The sequence below is a fragment of the Amblyomma americanum genome, chromosome 3 (genome assembly GCF_052857255.1).
Source record: "Amblyomma americanum isolate KBUSLIRL-KWMA chromosome 3, ASM5285725v1, whole genome shotgun sequence".
Taxonomy (NCBI): Eukaryota; Metazoa; Arthropoda; class Arachnida; order Ixodida; family Ixodidae; genus Amblyomma; species Amblyomma americanum.
The window spans coordinates 150930166-150947757 of record NC_135499.1 but is presented as its reverse complement, the minus strand read 5'-3'; the positions used below and the strand labels follow the sequence as shown (position 1 = coordinate 150947757).

The window sequence follows — 17592 nt, the reverse complement described above, 5'->3', positions numbered from 1 at the left end:
CACCGGTTGGTAGGCTGCACTGGCAAAATACTGAAAAAAAGAAAAGAAGAGGATGGCAACTTAAAATTTTTGCAAAACGGAAAGGACTGACCAACTTGAGAAAAAAAAGACCCTTTTGATGTAATCAACGCAAAGAACGAGATTTCAATTCCGTGCGGATACATTCAAAAGTTTGAAAAAGAAAAAATAATTGGAAACGGACTGAAGTTAATATCACACTAGTACCTAAAATCCTGCTGAATATGTGTTCAAACATCTTCCGAGATTTCTGTTACCAGCGATCACTAACAGCAGAGAGACAGCACTGAAACTAACTGCTACAGGCAGGCTGTGCTACAGGTAAGCCCAGTGTGACCATATAGCGCAGTTCACCAAACATGCTCCCCTCCAAGAACTTACGAGCTGCAAGATGTCATCTTCTTTGGGCACAACCAAAAGCTGGACAGACAGACCCCTGCAAAAAAAAGCAATAGTAAAAAATGTATCAACTTTCCACTCATTCACAGGGTATGAGTATTAGCAGCACCAGAATGCTATTTCTTCAAGGCACCACAACACCGATGATAAAGTATACAAGAAGTATACAAGTATCACAAAAAAGTGCTGCGGTGCTCAGGGCTCCACACCTATGAAAGCGAAGCTAATGAAAAGGTTGACCTGACTGTTACTAAACACCACGCTGCTAGATAGCACAGAACAATTATATACTGAACAAAAAACAAGCAAAACCAAATCAACAAAACAGAAGTGAAACAACAATTCAAAAGTATAGAGTGATTGACAGACTAATGATATCCACTTCCCTCTAATCCTACAAGTTACACAACTCTGAATCAAAATCCAGGCATGACATGCAGCTAGCTTTTGGAGGTTAGACGATAGTGGCACCACCTATGAGCAGGGCTATAAGCTATTAATGGTTCCTTGCAACTTCTCTTTCTCAAACACAACCAGGTTTTGGCCTCCCAGAGCAGTTCACCTTAGTGCCACAAGTGGCATAGTCAGCTAACCACTTGGGTTTGGACGTACTAAAGCATTGAATTTCGATACATGGAGTGCACGGAAAATTTCACAACTGGTATGATCAAAAAAGCTTGATACCATGCAGTAAACAGTATTTCCAGCACCTACTATAACTAGACCCTACTGGAACAATGCACATGCCTGTTTTCTAGCATGAGGTAGGTGTAAAAAAAGCAGGCAGTCTCAGTTATAAGCTCATGTTGAAACGTAAATATGTCCTAAGGAAAGCTGTAAAGAAAAAAAAAATTCAGTTCACTAAAATGAAATGCCAAAGTGCACCAATGCTACTTCCAGTGTTCCAACAAACCAACAGAAAAGTGAGGTCGTACAAATGAACAAGTCAATGAATCAGGCATATAGCGTCGTGAAACACACTGACCCCCTCTTGATGAGATCGATGACCTGCGCATATGAGCGCCCCGTGACAGGCTGCCCATTGATGGAGACGATGCGGTCACCCGTAACAAGGCCTGCACGTTCAGCTGCGCTTCCAGCTTGAACCTCGCGCACAAAGGTGGTGTCCATCGCCTCCTGCTTGTGCTGGTCCCAGCTCGGGTCTGTAATGGCCCCAAAGGTTTGTCATGCACACACCTTCCTGTCTTAACTATTAAAGCTAGCTCTATACGTAACACGCTTCCTTCATTAATTTGCCATATTATAAAAAATTAAGGCATACTGAGTTAATAAAAATTGCCAGCAACTCGACACATCTAATACCACATGTAGTGAATAGTCAGTAATGCAGCCAAAATCTCATGAGAGTTACACACTTGAATCATGCAGGAAAAGGCACGGTGAAAGGAAAGGTTTTCCTTGCAGACTGCACCAAGCGCATTTCAGATAGGCAGCACAAGGGCATCACAATATGACTGGTACTCAGCCCCAGACCCTCAGCTCTTGAATAAAAATATTGGTGCACGTTAAAGAACCCAATGAAGCTGAAATCGATTTGAAGCCCTCCACTGAAGTATGCCTCCAAGCCGATAGTGTTGCTTTGCCATGGAGAAATATATTAAACCTTTAAACCTTGCACCTTAGAGCCATTTTGAGGCATTCCCATATGTGCCACATCACTGTGGAACCAGTATGAAACACATGATGGTGAAGCAGCCACTCTTAGCTCACAGCACCACAACGGAGTGTTTGCTCATCCTGTACGGATTCCATGCAGACTAACCTACACTACCTGTCTCATTTCCTCATTTTCAAGCCCCTCTGATAGGCAAACACCAAAAGAAAAGAACAAAAGAAAGGGTGAGGGAATGCCTGCCCAGTACAGCTATCACAGGCTTAAACCAATCAAAATTATTGAACAGTGGCTAAAAAAGAAAACTAGATGTAATTTTAATATTAATGTTTTTTGTTTTTAAGTAAAGCCTTGTAAAGGCAGAAAAAGTAAAGACAGAAAAAAAAATCTATCCTGCTGCATGCCAGAAACAAAGCAGCTTGTTACTCACCTACAACAGTTGGGTGTTTTCCTGCTAACCGGGCAGCCTGCAGCATAGAGAAGGAAGGTGTCACAGAAACTGCGGCTAAATGACAGGCTGTGCTGTAACCACCACATCTCAGGCCCAAAATCGGCGTGATGTGAGCTGAACTTCCCATAACATATCAGTCGAAAACTTTTGCAAGCATCTTGCCATCTACAGGGTGTGGCATGTACTTGAGAACACACATTATAGGTGACCCACCGTCCTGTATACCATAGTTACAAAGCCTTTTTTGCTGCAGGTAAGCAAGGAAGCATTTCAGCTAACTCAGGAAATCAAGAGCCTGCAGTCATCGTTTCCTTGGCTGCAGACCTCCCAGATTCAGAGATCACTGCATTCCTGAAGGTTGCCCGATCATTTGTTTCAAAGTAAGGAAAGAACTGGAGGCTGGCAGGGTGACAGGAATGCTATTTCCTACAGGCAATAACATTATCAGAGTTCTGCCACTCTTAGGATGCTGAAATTCATCAGTTGATGAGGGTTTTTGCCAAGGAGGTGGAGGATGACAAGGCCACTATCAGATGTGCCGCTCATGAGAACCTTCGGTACAAGATTTATATTATGCGGAGAGGACACTTCCTGCCTGAGAAAACCAAAAAGAAACTCCAGACCAGAGCCAAGCATCTTCTGAACAAACTCCAGAGTCAGTACCGTAGTTTACATTGAGGTATTGAACATGGTTGTGAAGCCATGGATTATTGCTGCAGCACGTAGGAAGCCATATATTTTTCAGCAAGACTCCACACCATCCCACACAACAACTCAAGAATGGATGGATGACCATGTTGCTCTGAACATGTGGCCCCCTAGCTCCCCAAATGTCAACCCAACGGACTACTACTTACAGGGTGTGATTGAGAGGGAGTTTAACAAACACCCCCAAAACACCATTGCAGCTCTCAGAGAAGTTGCTGTTGATGCAACGTCATTCTGAAGATACATCTCATCACTGCTTGCGGTCGGTTTCGACGTGTAGAGTCCGTTATTGCTACTGACGGCTGTTTCATTGAATGATGTTATTCAAATTAAGTATGGCCACTTGTACAAAGTTTTAAAAGATAATAAATAACCTGTCTGCAGTTTCTGCGTCTCTGTGTGTGAGCACATAACTTTGTTAATTCAATATCGGACCAGGGCAAAATTTTTCCTCAACTACGAAGTTTCAATGAAAGCTATACAGCTTTCTTTTGCAGCCTTGGGGTTGCATTTGGCCGTATGCTGATGAGTAGATATTCTCTTATTAAAATCACATACATCCTTATTTGCCTGTGTACTATAAATGGTCAGGTTTGCTTATAGCGATAACTGAAAAGCAAATTATCATAAAAACTAAAATGGCATGTGCCATAATGAGAGTGGCACTAATTTTTCTTGCTACTTCTCAAGCTAAAACAAATCCTTCACAATCATGACATGCCAGGTACGACATTTCAAGGTCGTGGTATATCTAGGCCCTCTGCAATGCATCACAGCTACAAAGCCACCACTCTGCAATAACTTTGCAATAACGGACTGCAATAAACAAAGACTGCAGATTAACAAAGATTAAGACTGTAATGAACACACACGTGCATTGCTAAATTGGGTATAAAGAGGAACTTGCTTTGATGGTGTCGGGAGGGTAAACAACAAAGTGCCGCAGCGTGAAGCCCAAATCCTCGTTGAGGCTTGACCGCTGCAGCACCACCGTCCTGAGCCCATGCCATGCTTTGTCGTCCTTCGGTTCTGTCTTGCCTGCAGGCGCCCGATCCTAGGAACAAATGAATAATGTACATGAAAGGGACAATCACAGAAACCACCACGCACACACAATCCGTAACAGCTTCATTCAATCACAGGTTCACCCAGAGAGCAGCCGTATACCAGAAGCATACCAGGACAGCTTTAAGTACCAAGATAGCAACTTGACAATAAGTATGTGACTAAGACAGTATAGTAATCCTAAGCAAATATAAAAGAGTCAAATAAATTTACACACACGTGGTGCTACTATATTTTGGCCAATCATTAGCTACCTTCCACATACTGCATTTTAGTAAAAGGCACCAGGGTTTATAAATTCTTCAACATCCCATTATTAGGCCAAAGTTCGTCATAAGCTTTGGCAACACAGCTTTGCTTCTGCCATAACCCTCTTTCTACCTCACTTTTCTCTTTTCAACAAAGCCATATAGCAATCTTTTTTTTTCTTAATTACAGTGACCTGGTTCTGACATTTGGTTTTGTCACTATTAAGAAAACAAACAAAGATCTGAACCAAATCACTGGTATGTATATTGCACTACCTGTGTGCCCTTATAACAACAGCAAAACTTATGAATTATACAGGCTTCTATTAATTAAGCTTAGAATACACTAAACAAAACTTTTTCAAGTTCTTGCCTCACTTCAGAAACTGCTACACACAGCAGCTGGTGCCACATGCCCCTTGTTAGAAAGCAACTGCCATCAGCAATGATTTCAAGTGGAGGCTTACTTGATTTGTCCAGGAAGAGATGTCACCTTCTCCACCCTTGGACACCATGCTGTCCACCAGTGGCCCTAAGACTAGAAGACGCTATGCATCCCTCCCCATCCTGCACAAGAGAAAAACAACACAAACATAAACAACACTGCCCTCCTCCTAACAAGAATATATTTTCAGAAAATGAAAATCAAATGTGGTACAAAAATTAGTTGATAGAAAGCAGCTGCAGCTGCAACCGACTGCATCAGGTAAAAATGCAGCACGAAAAGCATGATCAAATTTAAATGCAATGCTGCAATATTTACAACATGAAAATGCCACTAAATGTTATCTCCTTTGGCAACTTGGTCATCTGCAGTTCCTAGGTAATAATAATGTAAAAGAAAATGACTGCACTCACTAATAAAGCCAGAAAATTGTGTAATTAAAAACTAGTAAAGTAGGCAAGCTTCAAGTTATACAAATTATTTTTAAATGTCTTCTGAATGCCTTGAAACATAAGAACTGCAAACTTGCTTCATACATGCAATGCATAAATACCAAATACCAGAATCACACTACAGCTAGTCTACTGACTTAACAGTTTGCTCATTAAAATATTAGGTTGTTCTGCCACCTGGGTTACCTTTTGCACTAGATCATCTAGCGACAAGTCTCTAGCACCTGTAAAAGTAGGTGCACAAAACAGACTTTCAGAAACATGTTGGAAAACATAATTTGAGTAATACTATGTGGGTCTGACATTCTTTTGCACTAGAAAAACAGCAAATGACATCAGTATATGGCAGACTAGGAATTCTTGAGATAACCGTGCCTTTCCAGGACTAAACTGCTCTTCCTGACACAAAACCAAACAAGATCTGAAGCATGACAAGAAACAGAAGCTGTGTTGATCAGACCAACAATTATAACACAGCACCAAAATAAGAACTTATCCTGAAAACTGTCTCTGTTATTTAGAACAATTGGCACTTGCCAAAAAAGCAACTGACTCCACAGTTCACTGCCTTGTTTAGATCAATGAAAATGCAAGGTAACAAACACAAGAAAAACTAAATTAAATATCACCCACATCTTGTGCTTTTCTTGTGCCAAATGCCAACATGAATAGTGCTCAGCATCAAATAAACCTACAGTATCACTAAAAGCTACTTTCTTCTTTTAAAACCACTTAAAATAAATTTCATTTTTTTTATAAACAAAAATCAATCAACAGCTGCATAAACTAAATAAAAATAGTGGACCATTTAATCTTAATCTTTCATGCAAAATAAAGCCATAGTTCCCCTATACTGCTAGGAAGATGTACAGACCTATGTTAGTGAAAACTGCACTATTTTAGTGCTAATAAATGATAAATACTTGGCATTATAAGTCAACAGTTGCACCGAGCTCCAACACCAAAAAAAATTCCTGCATGACGAATAAAACAAACAAAATTTTATTGCATGACGTGTCTCACAGGAGCTAATTAAACTAAAGTAGAGATGACATTAAAGAAACACATGCATGTGATGTGCACGACCAGAATGCAATCAACTGGCCGAAGTTGTTGCATGAATGATAGAGGTGACTGGTATATTTAAACCAATTCACTGCATGCTGTAAATGTATAAGCACTTACTAAGTGCTTGATTAATTTATTTTTATATTTGACAAGCTTGCAAAAGTATTTCGAACTATTTAAAAATAAAAAAGCAAATATTAAAAAGTATGTACCCATTATTTTCATACAAGTCTGTCAAGTGTTCAGGTCCACTGGACGCTGCAATTACTATAAAAGAGAAAACTTAAAAAAAAAAACAGAACGGAGAAGAGAATGTCAGCTGTGGGGCACTAGCAGTAGTAGTAGTAGTAAAAGAACAAAGAACTGTGCCTGCCCATCACAGGCCCTTGGGAATGAGGGCCAAGTGAGTAAATCACAAAGACAACTACGACACACTTCAAGGAACAGGACACGCATGCCAGTCACCCTCACCCCCCCCGCCTCTTCCCGCTGCTGCTTTTGCAACCCTGACTCACTCAGGAATTTTCCAAACTGCGTTTGGCAACTGCAAACAACAGCCTGAATGACAGGCAGGCGAAAGGTGCTTGCCCTCCCTTCCCTCCTCATTCCACTCTCCCAGGCAAATGACAATGGACACACACACACATACAGGCTGCACAAGGGGGGGCGACAGGGATCATTTCCTCCTCCCCCTCTTTCCTTCTGCCGAGCTGGGCAAAGAGAGCCATTGTCGAGAGTAATGGAGACCCTGCACGAGTTGTAATGACCCTGTTCCTCGACAAAAATAAATAAAGGTGGTGGGCCAGGCCATGAAGTGGAAGGGCGGACCAAGGGGAAAGAATACAGGAGCATGCTGCAAGCAAATGGCCTCGCAAGAAGCAGGCCGCCGAAATGCTCCTGCAGCTACCAATACAGAAGGTGCACAGAAGGCGACAGAGGCCCAAAATGTCAGATGAGGTGTCACCTATAACCTCAATGAACTGTTCTGCTGTCCTGCTACTGAGAATTAATGGTGGTATAAGAAGTACTTTAAAGGCGTCTGAAAGTGGCACAGGTGTTGCTACAGCGTCAAGAGATTCCTTGTGTTGCTTTTGTAGGCTACTACTGCTTTCTTTCAACAATTTCAAGAAAGATTCAGACCTATGTCATATGTGAACTCTAAAAAGTCAACTGTGCACATCAGTGCACATCAGGCACCCCATTCTTGAATTCCGCGTCACAGTCAGCATAACATGCCAAATGACAACTGTGGCAGGTAGCAGCATAGCGAAACACCAGCTGCCATGGCGAGAGCGGTAGAATGGACAGCTGGAAGGTGGCTGCCATGGGAAGATCCCGGAGGGTGGCTAGCAGCATAATGCACCACCTGCCAGCGGTGGCAGGTGAAGGAATATTGGCTTTTGAGGAAAGGAAAAGGCGCAGTATCTGTCTCACATACTGGGGGACACCTGAACCATAGGAAAGGGATAAAGGAGGGAGTGAAAGAGGAAATGAAGAAAGAGATACCCAAGGCTCTGGAATAATTTCCATCACGTGGGGATTTTTAACATGCACTGACATCACACAGCACACGGGCGCCTTAGGTGTTTCGCCTCCATCGAAACGCAGCCGCCGCGGCCGGGTTCGAGCCCGGGAACTCCGGACCAGTAGCCGAGCGCCTTAACCACTGAGCCACCGCGGCGGGTCGCAGGTGAAGGGCTGTTCTCAAATTTCGCAATATTGACTATCGTAATCGTCTGTCAATATTTCTCCTATCATAAAGAATGCAAGAAATAAATGAGAACTGATTGTTTTGTCAGACCTTACACTGATTTTATTATTATTATTATTATTATTATTATTATTATTATTATTATTATTATTATTATTATTATTATTATTATTATTATTATTAACCTTACTTCCTCCATGATGAAGATGATTATTATCCAACTGATCAGACTAAAAGACACTAAAAAGCAAACTGCTGTAAATTTCTCAAGCATACACACAAATGTACAAATGTATTCCCATCTTCATGGCTGCGAGATTCTGGTCAGCCAGATAACTGCCAACCATATTGGGTGGCATAATACTTCCCATCAGTATGCATAACACGAATTTCCCAGATTGTACATTTATCATACAAGTCATGTACAAATCTATTACAGGTCAAGACAGTTAACAACAGTTGGTGTAATTACTGTAAAATCTAGATGCCTTTCCCTCCTTTCCTTATTTGTGTATCTAGTTGTGTTGCCTCAGATTGTGTGCTCATACTTATTTATTTTGCTAAGGCTTCGCGATTCTTTCCCTCTATCATTTCATCATTTCATATGATCATTATGCACAGTTGTTCTGTTTTCTTCAGTTCTCAAATTTTTAAAATTTGCTTTGCTTTCTCATTTTATTCCCTTGACTATAATTGCCTAATGCCACCTGTCTTTTCATACACTGACATATGTTACCGATCCACCCTTCCCCCTTTATGAAATACCCCAATTTAGGGGCCTCATCACCTTATCTAGTAAAGACAGTATCTAGTAGTAAAGTAGCAAAGACAGTATCTGGTATGACCAACAAAAAATGTATTCTTCCAATTAAATTGAGATAAAGCATTCAACTCATTACATTTGGTCCTGCTTCCATGTAACTTCACGTTTACATGATTTTTGCCACTGAAGTTCAACTAAAGCTCTTGCTATTACATAAAGCGGGAAAACATTCCTTTTGCAATAAAGTTCCTGAATTTTTCAAAACAAGAATAAATGCACATACAATAGTCCACACCGTCCAAAGTGGAAGAGACCGGCCAAGTTCACTGTAATTCAAAAGGTTTCAGACTGCACTAACTGTGACTGGAAACACTGCTTAGCCATACATGTAGTGGGGCTGCAACTCTATGCTCCGGCAGTGTCATAGTGAGCCGGACTGGTCTTGCTAGTATTAAAGTGTACTGGAAATTTTAAAAAAGCACTGCAACAAAGGATAGAACTGATTTCATACACAGTGTTACGAAGCAATGAAAAGAGCAAACAAACACGCAAACCAGCGGTTAGTGTTTATACAGCTTGTTACCCTGCCTGATGCCCACTAACCCATATCTACACCACTGTGGGGAAACTGCTGTAAGAATGTAAACCCAAGCAAGAGCCACCACTACACCAAACCAACAAGCAACTTCGTGCACTTAACAACTCCAAGATAAGCCATGCACTGAAGAAGAGGAATTTATGGGCAAGTCGGCCACACCACAAATGGCAAATAGCGGACCCTACGAAAACATGCTACGGCTGACACAACAGCACCGAGACAAACGCCACCACAGCCCAACCCTCTGGTGGAAGATATGGAGAAGGCGATAGCTGCAAGATAAGGGTGCTGGAGGCAGAACCAACATTACTGATACAGTTGCTGATATGAGAGCCAGAGGAGCTTTACTCGTGCTCCATTGCCTGATACAAAACAAGAAAGTACAGGTTCCTGCCCAGGAACACGCAAGATTCCACTGTACAAACTTTCTGACTCTGCTGCATACTGCCCCAATGCTAGCTGCACCATACGTGCAAAATTAGAAAAGCCTTACAAGTCACAAAACAAACTGCAATTGATAAGCACATGCAGACAACAAGCTAATGGAATATCTGAGAAAGTTCAAAATACAGTGATCTCGTATGCCAGTTGCACAAGTCAAGCAGTAGCTCCAATAATGACCACATACCAAGCAATCCAGATGTTACACACAGACTGCAATTTGAAGGCAGCACTGACGACCACGTCAACACAAAGCTAAGGACCTGAGCAGCAGAGTCAAAACATCATGTGTGACAGATGAAGCCCAAGGGATTACTCATGCCGCCAAGGCCAACGCAAGCTGTGTGGCAGTAGCACACAAGGACAAGCTAGGAAGCACAAGAGCAACAGGTTTCCCCCAGCAGGTCTCCTACTGACAGTACACTCAGCGTGGAGACAGGCTTCTTTCCAACCGCCCAAGATCCTCCTACCTGGAGCGCCACACAGCCATTCATTTTGCCTGTCCGTGCTACCGACAGGCAGTTTGCCTGTCAGATCTTTGAGTGCGAGCCAAGAGTGTCGATCAGGCATGACCCCAAAAGCATTCAACGCAAGCGACAGAGGCAGCCTTTTGTTCTTGGCAGTAGGTGCTCCACGTAGGTGCAGCCACAGCCGTGCAGAATGTACGGTCAAGCATAAGGATCAGTACTTTTCTTCCACTCGAAAAGCAGTCTCTTTAACCACTATCAAACAGGCCACAACAATGGTACAAGACCGTCTACTGAGTGAATCTTGGCCCACAATAAAAATTAACAGGAAATATCTGCACAATCCAATGATAAAGAAAAGTCAAAGGCATAGTGCGACGACCAGGCAGCCCTCTTTTTCATCACCAGGAGGTTGGCAGAAGCCTCCGGAGCCCTGGACTGAGGGCCCATCCGAATGCGCTCCCAGTCACCATCCTCTTCAATTAATGTTTTCGCATTCACTCGTGAAAGGCACGCATTAGGCCCATCCTCGAATACGGCTCAATTGTATGGGAGCCATAGACACACGGCAACACCACGAGATTAAAAAAAAAACAGAAAAAAATCAGCTAGGTTGTATATAATTCCTAGAGTTGATGCACATCGCTGAACATATTTGTTAAACAAGCCATTTTAGACTCATTACAAATAAGATGCTATAGAGACAGGTTGACGTTCATGCGTTTACTGCACCGTAATCATCTATGAGTAGACAAGAATACATACACTGAATCCGTCAGTCATTAGGTGTCCAAGAATCGAACCATTCAAAAAAATTAAAAGAACATTCTAGCAGAACTGACATGTTCAAAAATTCTTTTTCCCCTCAAACTGTCCGAGGTCAGAACTTATTAAACCCAGACACTGTGGAAAGCCTGCCTGTCCAGTCATTTTGCAATATGCTCAGGAATAACTCGCAACACGTGAACTTTTATTGCGTGGTGGTTGAATAACCCCTTCTTTAATTTTCTTTTTCGCTTTTGCTGCACTATGTGTCTTGCTACGTGCTGCAGTGGTAGTGTACAAGTATCCCTGATGTTCTTTTCACTTTATTGCAAGTGTCATCTGTTTGTGTTGGAACTTTCTTGCACGGCGTTTTTGTATAGTGTGTCCTGTTTGAACTGCCTACTCCTGCCAAAGGCCTTAAATTATGGCCGGCAGTAATTTTAAAATAAATAAATAAAACATACTGCATTAAATGTTGAGCAATGTTTTTACACTAAAAATGGAACTAACACAATGCCAGCCAAACTACTAGTCAAAAGACAGAGCAAATAAATTCATGGAAGGAAAGGCAGAGAGGCTGGCCAGAGGTAAGTATTGATCTGTAGTGGATACAACTCCATAACAAAGTGGGAAATATGCCTCAAAGGGTGCCTCTAGCCAATGGTGTTACCCCACTGCCATGACGCAGTGGTTAATTCCATTTCATGGAGGCATCTGCCAGGCACCTGCAATATTATGCTAAGGGACTGACCACAATGTCATGAAAATCTGTCGACGCCATTGGATTGGACAGTATCCTTTGAGAGATGTCTGCCGCTTCGTTATTGAGTAGTATCCAGCAATAATAGCCAGCTACTTTCAAGCTTGTGGATCGGATATGGTTAAAAAAAATAATAAAAAGCTCCTAACGGGTGAGTGCACTTAACTACAGACCGTGCATAGGCTCTCTAGTATGCAGTATGAACTGCCTAATGAAAATTAATGTTCTCAGCTGGGAAATATGCTGTGTAGCATCAGTATCTGAAAAATGTGGTCTGTTCATACATTCCCTGAGTGCTATAGTCGAATACAACTTGAAGAAAAAAAGCCGCAACTCAAACTAACATGACATTGTGGTCAACCTCCTTGCACCTTCTAAAGGAGCCTAGCTGAGATGCCGCGCTTCGTTCTCGAGTTTAATTATCTGGCTAAACCACAGAAGAAAGAACGAAAAAAGAGCCAATAGTAGCCCGAAGACTCACGCCCCAGTAGATGCCGGCGGTACGCTTATCGCAGAAATGGAAATATGCGCGCTCCGGTTTCTCGGCCTGCAGCTTCAGCCCCATGCAGGCGGGCCGCTAGTGACTCTACGGGCCGCCGGCTACCTGGCCCCTCTCGCTCCGGCGGCACCGTCGCCGGCCGGCCGTCATCATCCGTGCGCGCACATGCCGCCGATCTCCCGCGGCGACTGGGTCAGGATTAAAAATAAACCACCGCCACCACCAGCTCCCAACACCGGCGGCGCGCTGGCAGATACGTGCTGCCAGTGGCGCTCCGCTTGTGTGTGCGTGCGTATGTATGTGACCCCTCCCCCCACCTCGTCTCGCCCTTCTTTTTAGAAGTCTCCGCGATCTTGTTCGTCTCGCGCAAGACCGCAAGACTGCTCTCCACAGTCCGACCCCCGTCACAGCAGCGGCGGCGGCGGCGGCGGCGGCGGCAGCAGAAGTTGCAACTTTTTCGGCCCCGGCATCCGCGAGCAGGCATGCGCCTCACCGCTCGCGCCGCGCCCCGCTGTTGTGTTTCTTTCCTCGTGAGCCCGGCTTCTCCGGTTACGCACGCGACGTCGCGACACACTCCTGTCGCGAATCGGGGCCATTCCCTCGTCCCCAGTTCGGCGGCTGGCGAACTCGCGACTGCCCGCCCGACGGGCGTCTCGTTTCTTACCTGACATTTCGCACCGTGGCCACACGCAGGGGACGGACCGCGCTGCTGTTGGTGCTCGCGGTTGCCCTAGTTCCACACTCAAATTTCTTTTCGCGTGCAAATAAGCTGCACTTCTCTTTCTCTCCGCGCCAAAAATTAACCCTAAAAATTATTTACAGGGTAATGACAGACACATTTCGGGGCACGTCCACATTTAGCAAAGCAGCATTCTCGCGTCTCTTGAGGCATATGAGACCGCCCGATACTGCTTCCAGAACTATCGCCACCCTGATAAAGGGATAGCTGCGTTCCAGTGTTCTAGAGCACTGTAGCTGCGTTACCTGCATAAATGAAAATGAATGAAAGGCCACATGCCCTCTGGCGGAAGTAATCGGTGGAAATTATATATATCCACATCCAAAACCTGGCCAATTCCCCCTCGAACAAAGCACAATTGCGGCGACATTTGCATACTCACAAACCGAACACGCCCGATAATGTGCCTTCCACGTCTTGCCTCCGAAAACGCATGCCAGCGGCAAGCACGGAGAGATAGCCACAGACGTTGGACAGAAACGCGTCACATACGCGGTTGCTGCCACCAGACTAAATTTACTCCGCTGCATGCACAACGAATGTCCGATGGACGTCCAGACGAAAATAGATGCATGTACGCGCTTAATATTAGTTGCAACGCGTCCGTAGTGAACCTGATGAGGATTCCACTTTATATTAAAATTATGTGCACAGCATTCAAGTTGCACAAACACTTGGTGTATAACATTGTTCTTGGAATCAACGAGTAAGAGCACAAATTTCCAGGAGAGCTGGGTTGCCTTTGTTTCACGAACTCCGCCACAGCTCCTGTGTTGCAGCTCATACTGAGCTCGACAGTGCATGCTGTCTTTTAGGATTCTACATTCCGCACAGAGAAACAAAACCCAATTTATCGGTCGTCAAAAAACTACGCATACCTTGACGCTCATGCACCTGTAGAGGTCGATTTAGCATTGGCAGTGCGACGTCCCAGGTCGGACATTGTTGGGACCAAGTTGAGACGTGCATTGCCACCTGACGTTATCCTCGCACCACAATACTGAACAGGTAGTGATAAACAATGGTTGATGTTTCTTCGGCTTTCAAGCAACAAATTGCTTGAAAGCCTGAGGATGTTTCTTTTTTCGTTTAAACTGCGTTTAATAAGTTACAGAAATCGCTTCCAGAGACTTCTCCCTCATGATGAAAACACCACACGGTACCAGGTCTTAATACATTTAGGACTGCGTTGGGGATTTACAGAGGGTTCAGCAACCTACACGGAAATACGGTGGTGAACGCTCGCTGCAGAGGCGCCAGCGATTACCTCAGCGGCCCCCAATAACGTACTTTGATGCCCCTGCCACGAACACCGTAAATAGCAGTATGTTTTTTGCTTCTTCCAGTTTTTCTCTCATCCCGCTCCCTTCTCATCTTTATTTTCACAAACCGCATTCGTGCTGGCCAGGTCACAAGGCCCTGGCGGCTTATCGCCATCAAGGCCTGAACAAACTCGTTTTTTGCAACAGCCCGAACGCGTCCGAAGCAACCAGTGAAGAGGTATAAAAAGCTAGGCCTACTTCGTTACCCAGTCAAATTTATGCGTCAGCCCATGCGCATCTGCTCGCCCGTGCGCACGAAGTGCCCGCACTTCTTAAAGCTCGCATCCGGGCCACCTAGCTATCAGTAGTCCGGTCATCAACTTACTTTTCCGCGAATTCGCGCGAGTACAGAGGCCCCAAAAGCTGAAGCAGGGGCGCAGCACGGTTCATTAAGTCGAGGTTCACGTGAACACCAGGAGTCCACAGCATAGATATAACCCACGACAGAATTGAATTTCCCCGGGGGTTTTTCCCCGTCCCCTCGCGTAACATGCCGATATGCAGAAATGGGAAGGCCCCGTGGTGGTTGGCCCGCACTGCTGATGAGACGAGAAGCAATCCCGCGAGTGGCACCAGCCAGGAGGCGCTGCGTCGGCATACGACTTCGGTGCAGAATATACGCGATTCGCCTCCGATGCCGTCTTTTACCGCGAAGGCGTTACCAGTCTCATTACGAGAAAGGCCAGCGGCTCATTGCTTGGTGCGTTCTCGCAGATGGTACAGAAAATGTCAGCGATGGCAAGAAAAACAGAGTGACGCCATCAAGCGGCCGTAGGACACACACAGCAAGCCGAACACCTCCATTTCAGGCAATCATACGTGTTGTTCGTCCATATATACCCCTAATGGCTAACCTCAATGCGGCACTAGTTTTCCTGACTACATTGGTACCAAAACTGTGAGCAACCGGTTGTTGTTGTTGTTGTTGTTGTACAGTGTTCCGGTGGTGTCATACGACATGTGTTGGAGGCTAACTTGCCACAGGGACTCGAACTGACGACATATGCACCTTCAATTGTATTGTTGAGGTGCCCACCGAGACGTGAGACAGTTACTGCACCGTTTCCTTTCCTCGAACACCAATTTTCGTATCAAAAATTGTGACGAAACCATTTGTCGTACACCGTTGCTGGTGGTGTCGTAAGATTTCTCGTTGCAAATAGCTTTCGTCTCTTAAGAAGGAGGCTAGCTCGCAGCAGGTATTCGAACCGGGTGTTTCACTCGAACCTTTGTGGATTCGGCGTTTGTGCAATCAGCGTTCGGAGGCGCGTCTTCGCTTCATTTCTCAGGCGCGACCTGCGTCGAGGTCGGTTGGCCTCCACAGCACCTAAGCTTAGTGCCCTCTCAATTTTTTTTTATTGTAAATCCCAGCTTTAATTGGAATCGTCTTCACGAATCATGTCGCACGGACTTTTGCCCTCTTGAGTGGGAAAAGAACAAGCACGCGGCGCCCAAGATGAGCGCCCTCCAAAACGCTGAAAAAAACTGCTTGTATAATGTGCCCACAAGAGTGCACCCGGAAACGAAGCGCATTCGCGCAGCGTGCTGGCTTCCATGGACCTTCGATCCGACGAACTCGGTTGTTTACCGCGCCTGCGAGGCCCGGCCGCTCGCGACAGCTGTGTGGCCGACCCTCGACAGTCGGCGACTCGCAGCAGCCACGTCCGCTCATATTTCCGGCATTAGTACTATTATTGCAGCACGCGCATACCACTCGACGACGAAGCGCGCAGCGTGCCGATCCTGACGCCAGGCAATAAAAGAAGCTGCCGCACTGTCAAGACCGCAAAGCCTTTTGTGTTTTCCTCCCTCGTACTTCTGCTCCGAAGAGCAACAACACCGCCATTATCTGCTCCAAGAGCGGCCACTGAACGCCCCTGCTTGACAAACAGCCTCGTGCGTCCGAAAATAAAGCCCGCTCGCTTGCTCGTCGGGCAATACGGAAAAATAAAACAAAAAACGTCAAGGAGAAGCCGCGTGTCATATCCACAATGAGCCAGTCGGTAAATATCATTCACGACCGGCGCCATCGCACCAGTATTCTTTTCTCTTTTTTTTCTAACGCCGCATATTCTATCGTCAGCGTCGTGGACAATTGGCCGCCATGTTGCCTCGTTCAATTGCGCGGCAGACTGTAGCAAAGAAGAACGCGCGCGCCCGCCCGCGCTCGGCGATTTCATCGACCGTCAAGCAAAAAAAAAAAAGTTAAAATAGAGGAACAAGTGGGCGCCCAACGGATTATTCGACGGCGCGCGGCCCCCGGGGTCAATTAGATCGGAAGGCGGCCGCTTCCACAAGGAGTCCCGGCGTCCTTGACCTTTGTCCCGAGGGTGAGGCGATGGCGGCGCGTGTCTGCAAAGCGAACGGGCCGGCTACAGGCTCTCCACCGAGCTGTGCCACGCCGACGCCCCTTTTCTGCTCTTATTGGCTGCGTTTCCGTTCTTTATACTTGTTTACTTCATAAGCTGTTCGTTCCGTTCTGCGCACGCTTCCCGCGTTGAATAGCCGCCGGCGCAAAAGTGATCAGTCTCGGCGGTTCCGGACGTCAGACAGCGGAACGATAAGCAGCCGTGGGGCTTTTAATGTCCCGCATTCTCGCTAAACGGCATGCTTTCGCTGCAGAAGACACACCCTGTGCGTGGACTACACGGACACGGCAATTAATACGCACCCAGGCTCCAACCACATGTCGGATCTCCCAGCAGTGGCCGGTCGTGAACGTCGCGGAATGTTTGCTCACCTGTGTCGAAGAAAGCAATCGCTGCCCCGAACACTAAGCAGAACGTTCAGTTGGGCGAGTTGGTGCATTTGCATCTTTTGTAAAACAGCGCGAAGAACGTCGTACAAGAACAAGAAGGACACGGGACGAGCGCTGTACTCTCAACTAAGGTTTTATTAGCAACACCTGGTGCTTATAAAGGAAAAAAAACATACACAGAGTACATCACATGTTACACTAAAAGCGATAAAACATGAGGCAGAGAAGCACGCGACGCTCAAAGGCCACCAAAAAAAGCTATCACTTTGTCATTGAGAGTGC

At 45.3% G+C, this 17592-nt stretch overlaps 1 protein-coding gene across 11 annotated transcripts in view; it reads right to left on the bottom strand.

Moving 5' to 3' along the window:
- LOC144125175 (rho GTPase-activating protein 23-like) overlaps positions 1-17592 on the bottom strand; it is a 95253-nt gene that overhangs the window by 41739 nt on the left and 35922 nt on the right. For all 11 annotated transcript variants that reach the window (XM_077658338.1, XM_077658330.1, XM_077658329.1 and 8 more), the window contains exons 2-7: positions 4990-5089; positions 4117-4263; positions 2481-2517; positions 1403-1580; positions 400-454; positions 1-30 (exon numbers count right to left, since the gene is read on the bottom strand). The exon at positions 1-30 is cut by the window's left edge and continues 988 nt beyond it. In XM_077658338.1, the coding sequence (XP_077514464.1) occupies positions 1-30; positions 400-454; positions 1403-1580; positions 2481-2517; positions 4117-4263; positions 4990-5037 (495 nt within the window). In that variant the 5' untranslated portion in view covers positions 5038-5089. The remainder of the gene's footprint in view (positions 31-399; positions 455-1402; positions 1581-2480; positions 2518-4116; positions 4264-4989; positions 5090-17592) is intronic.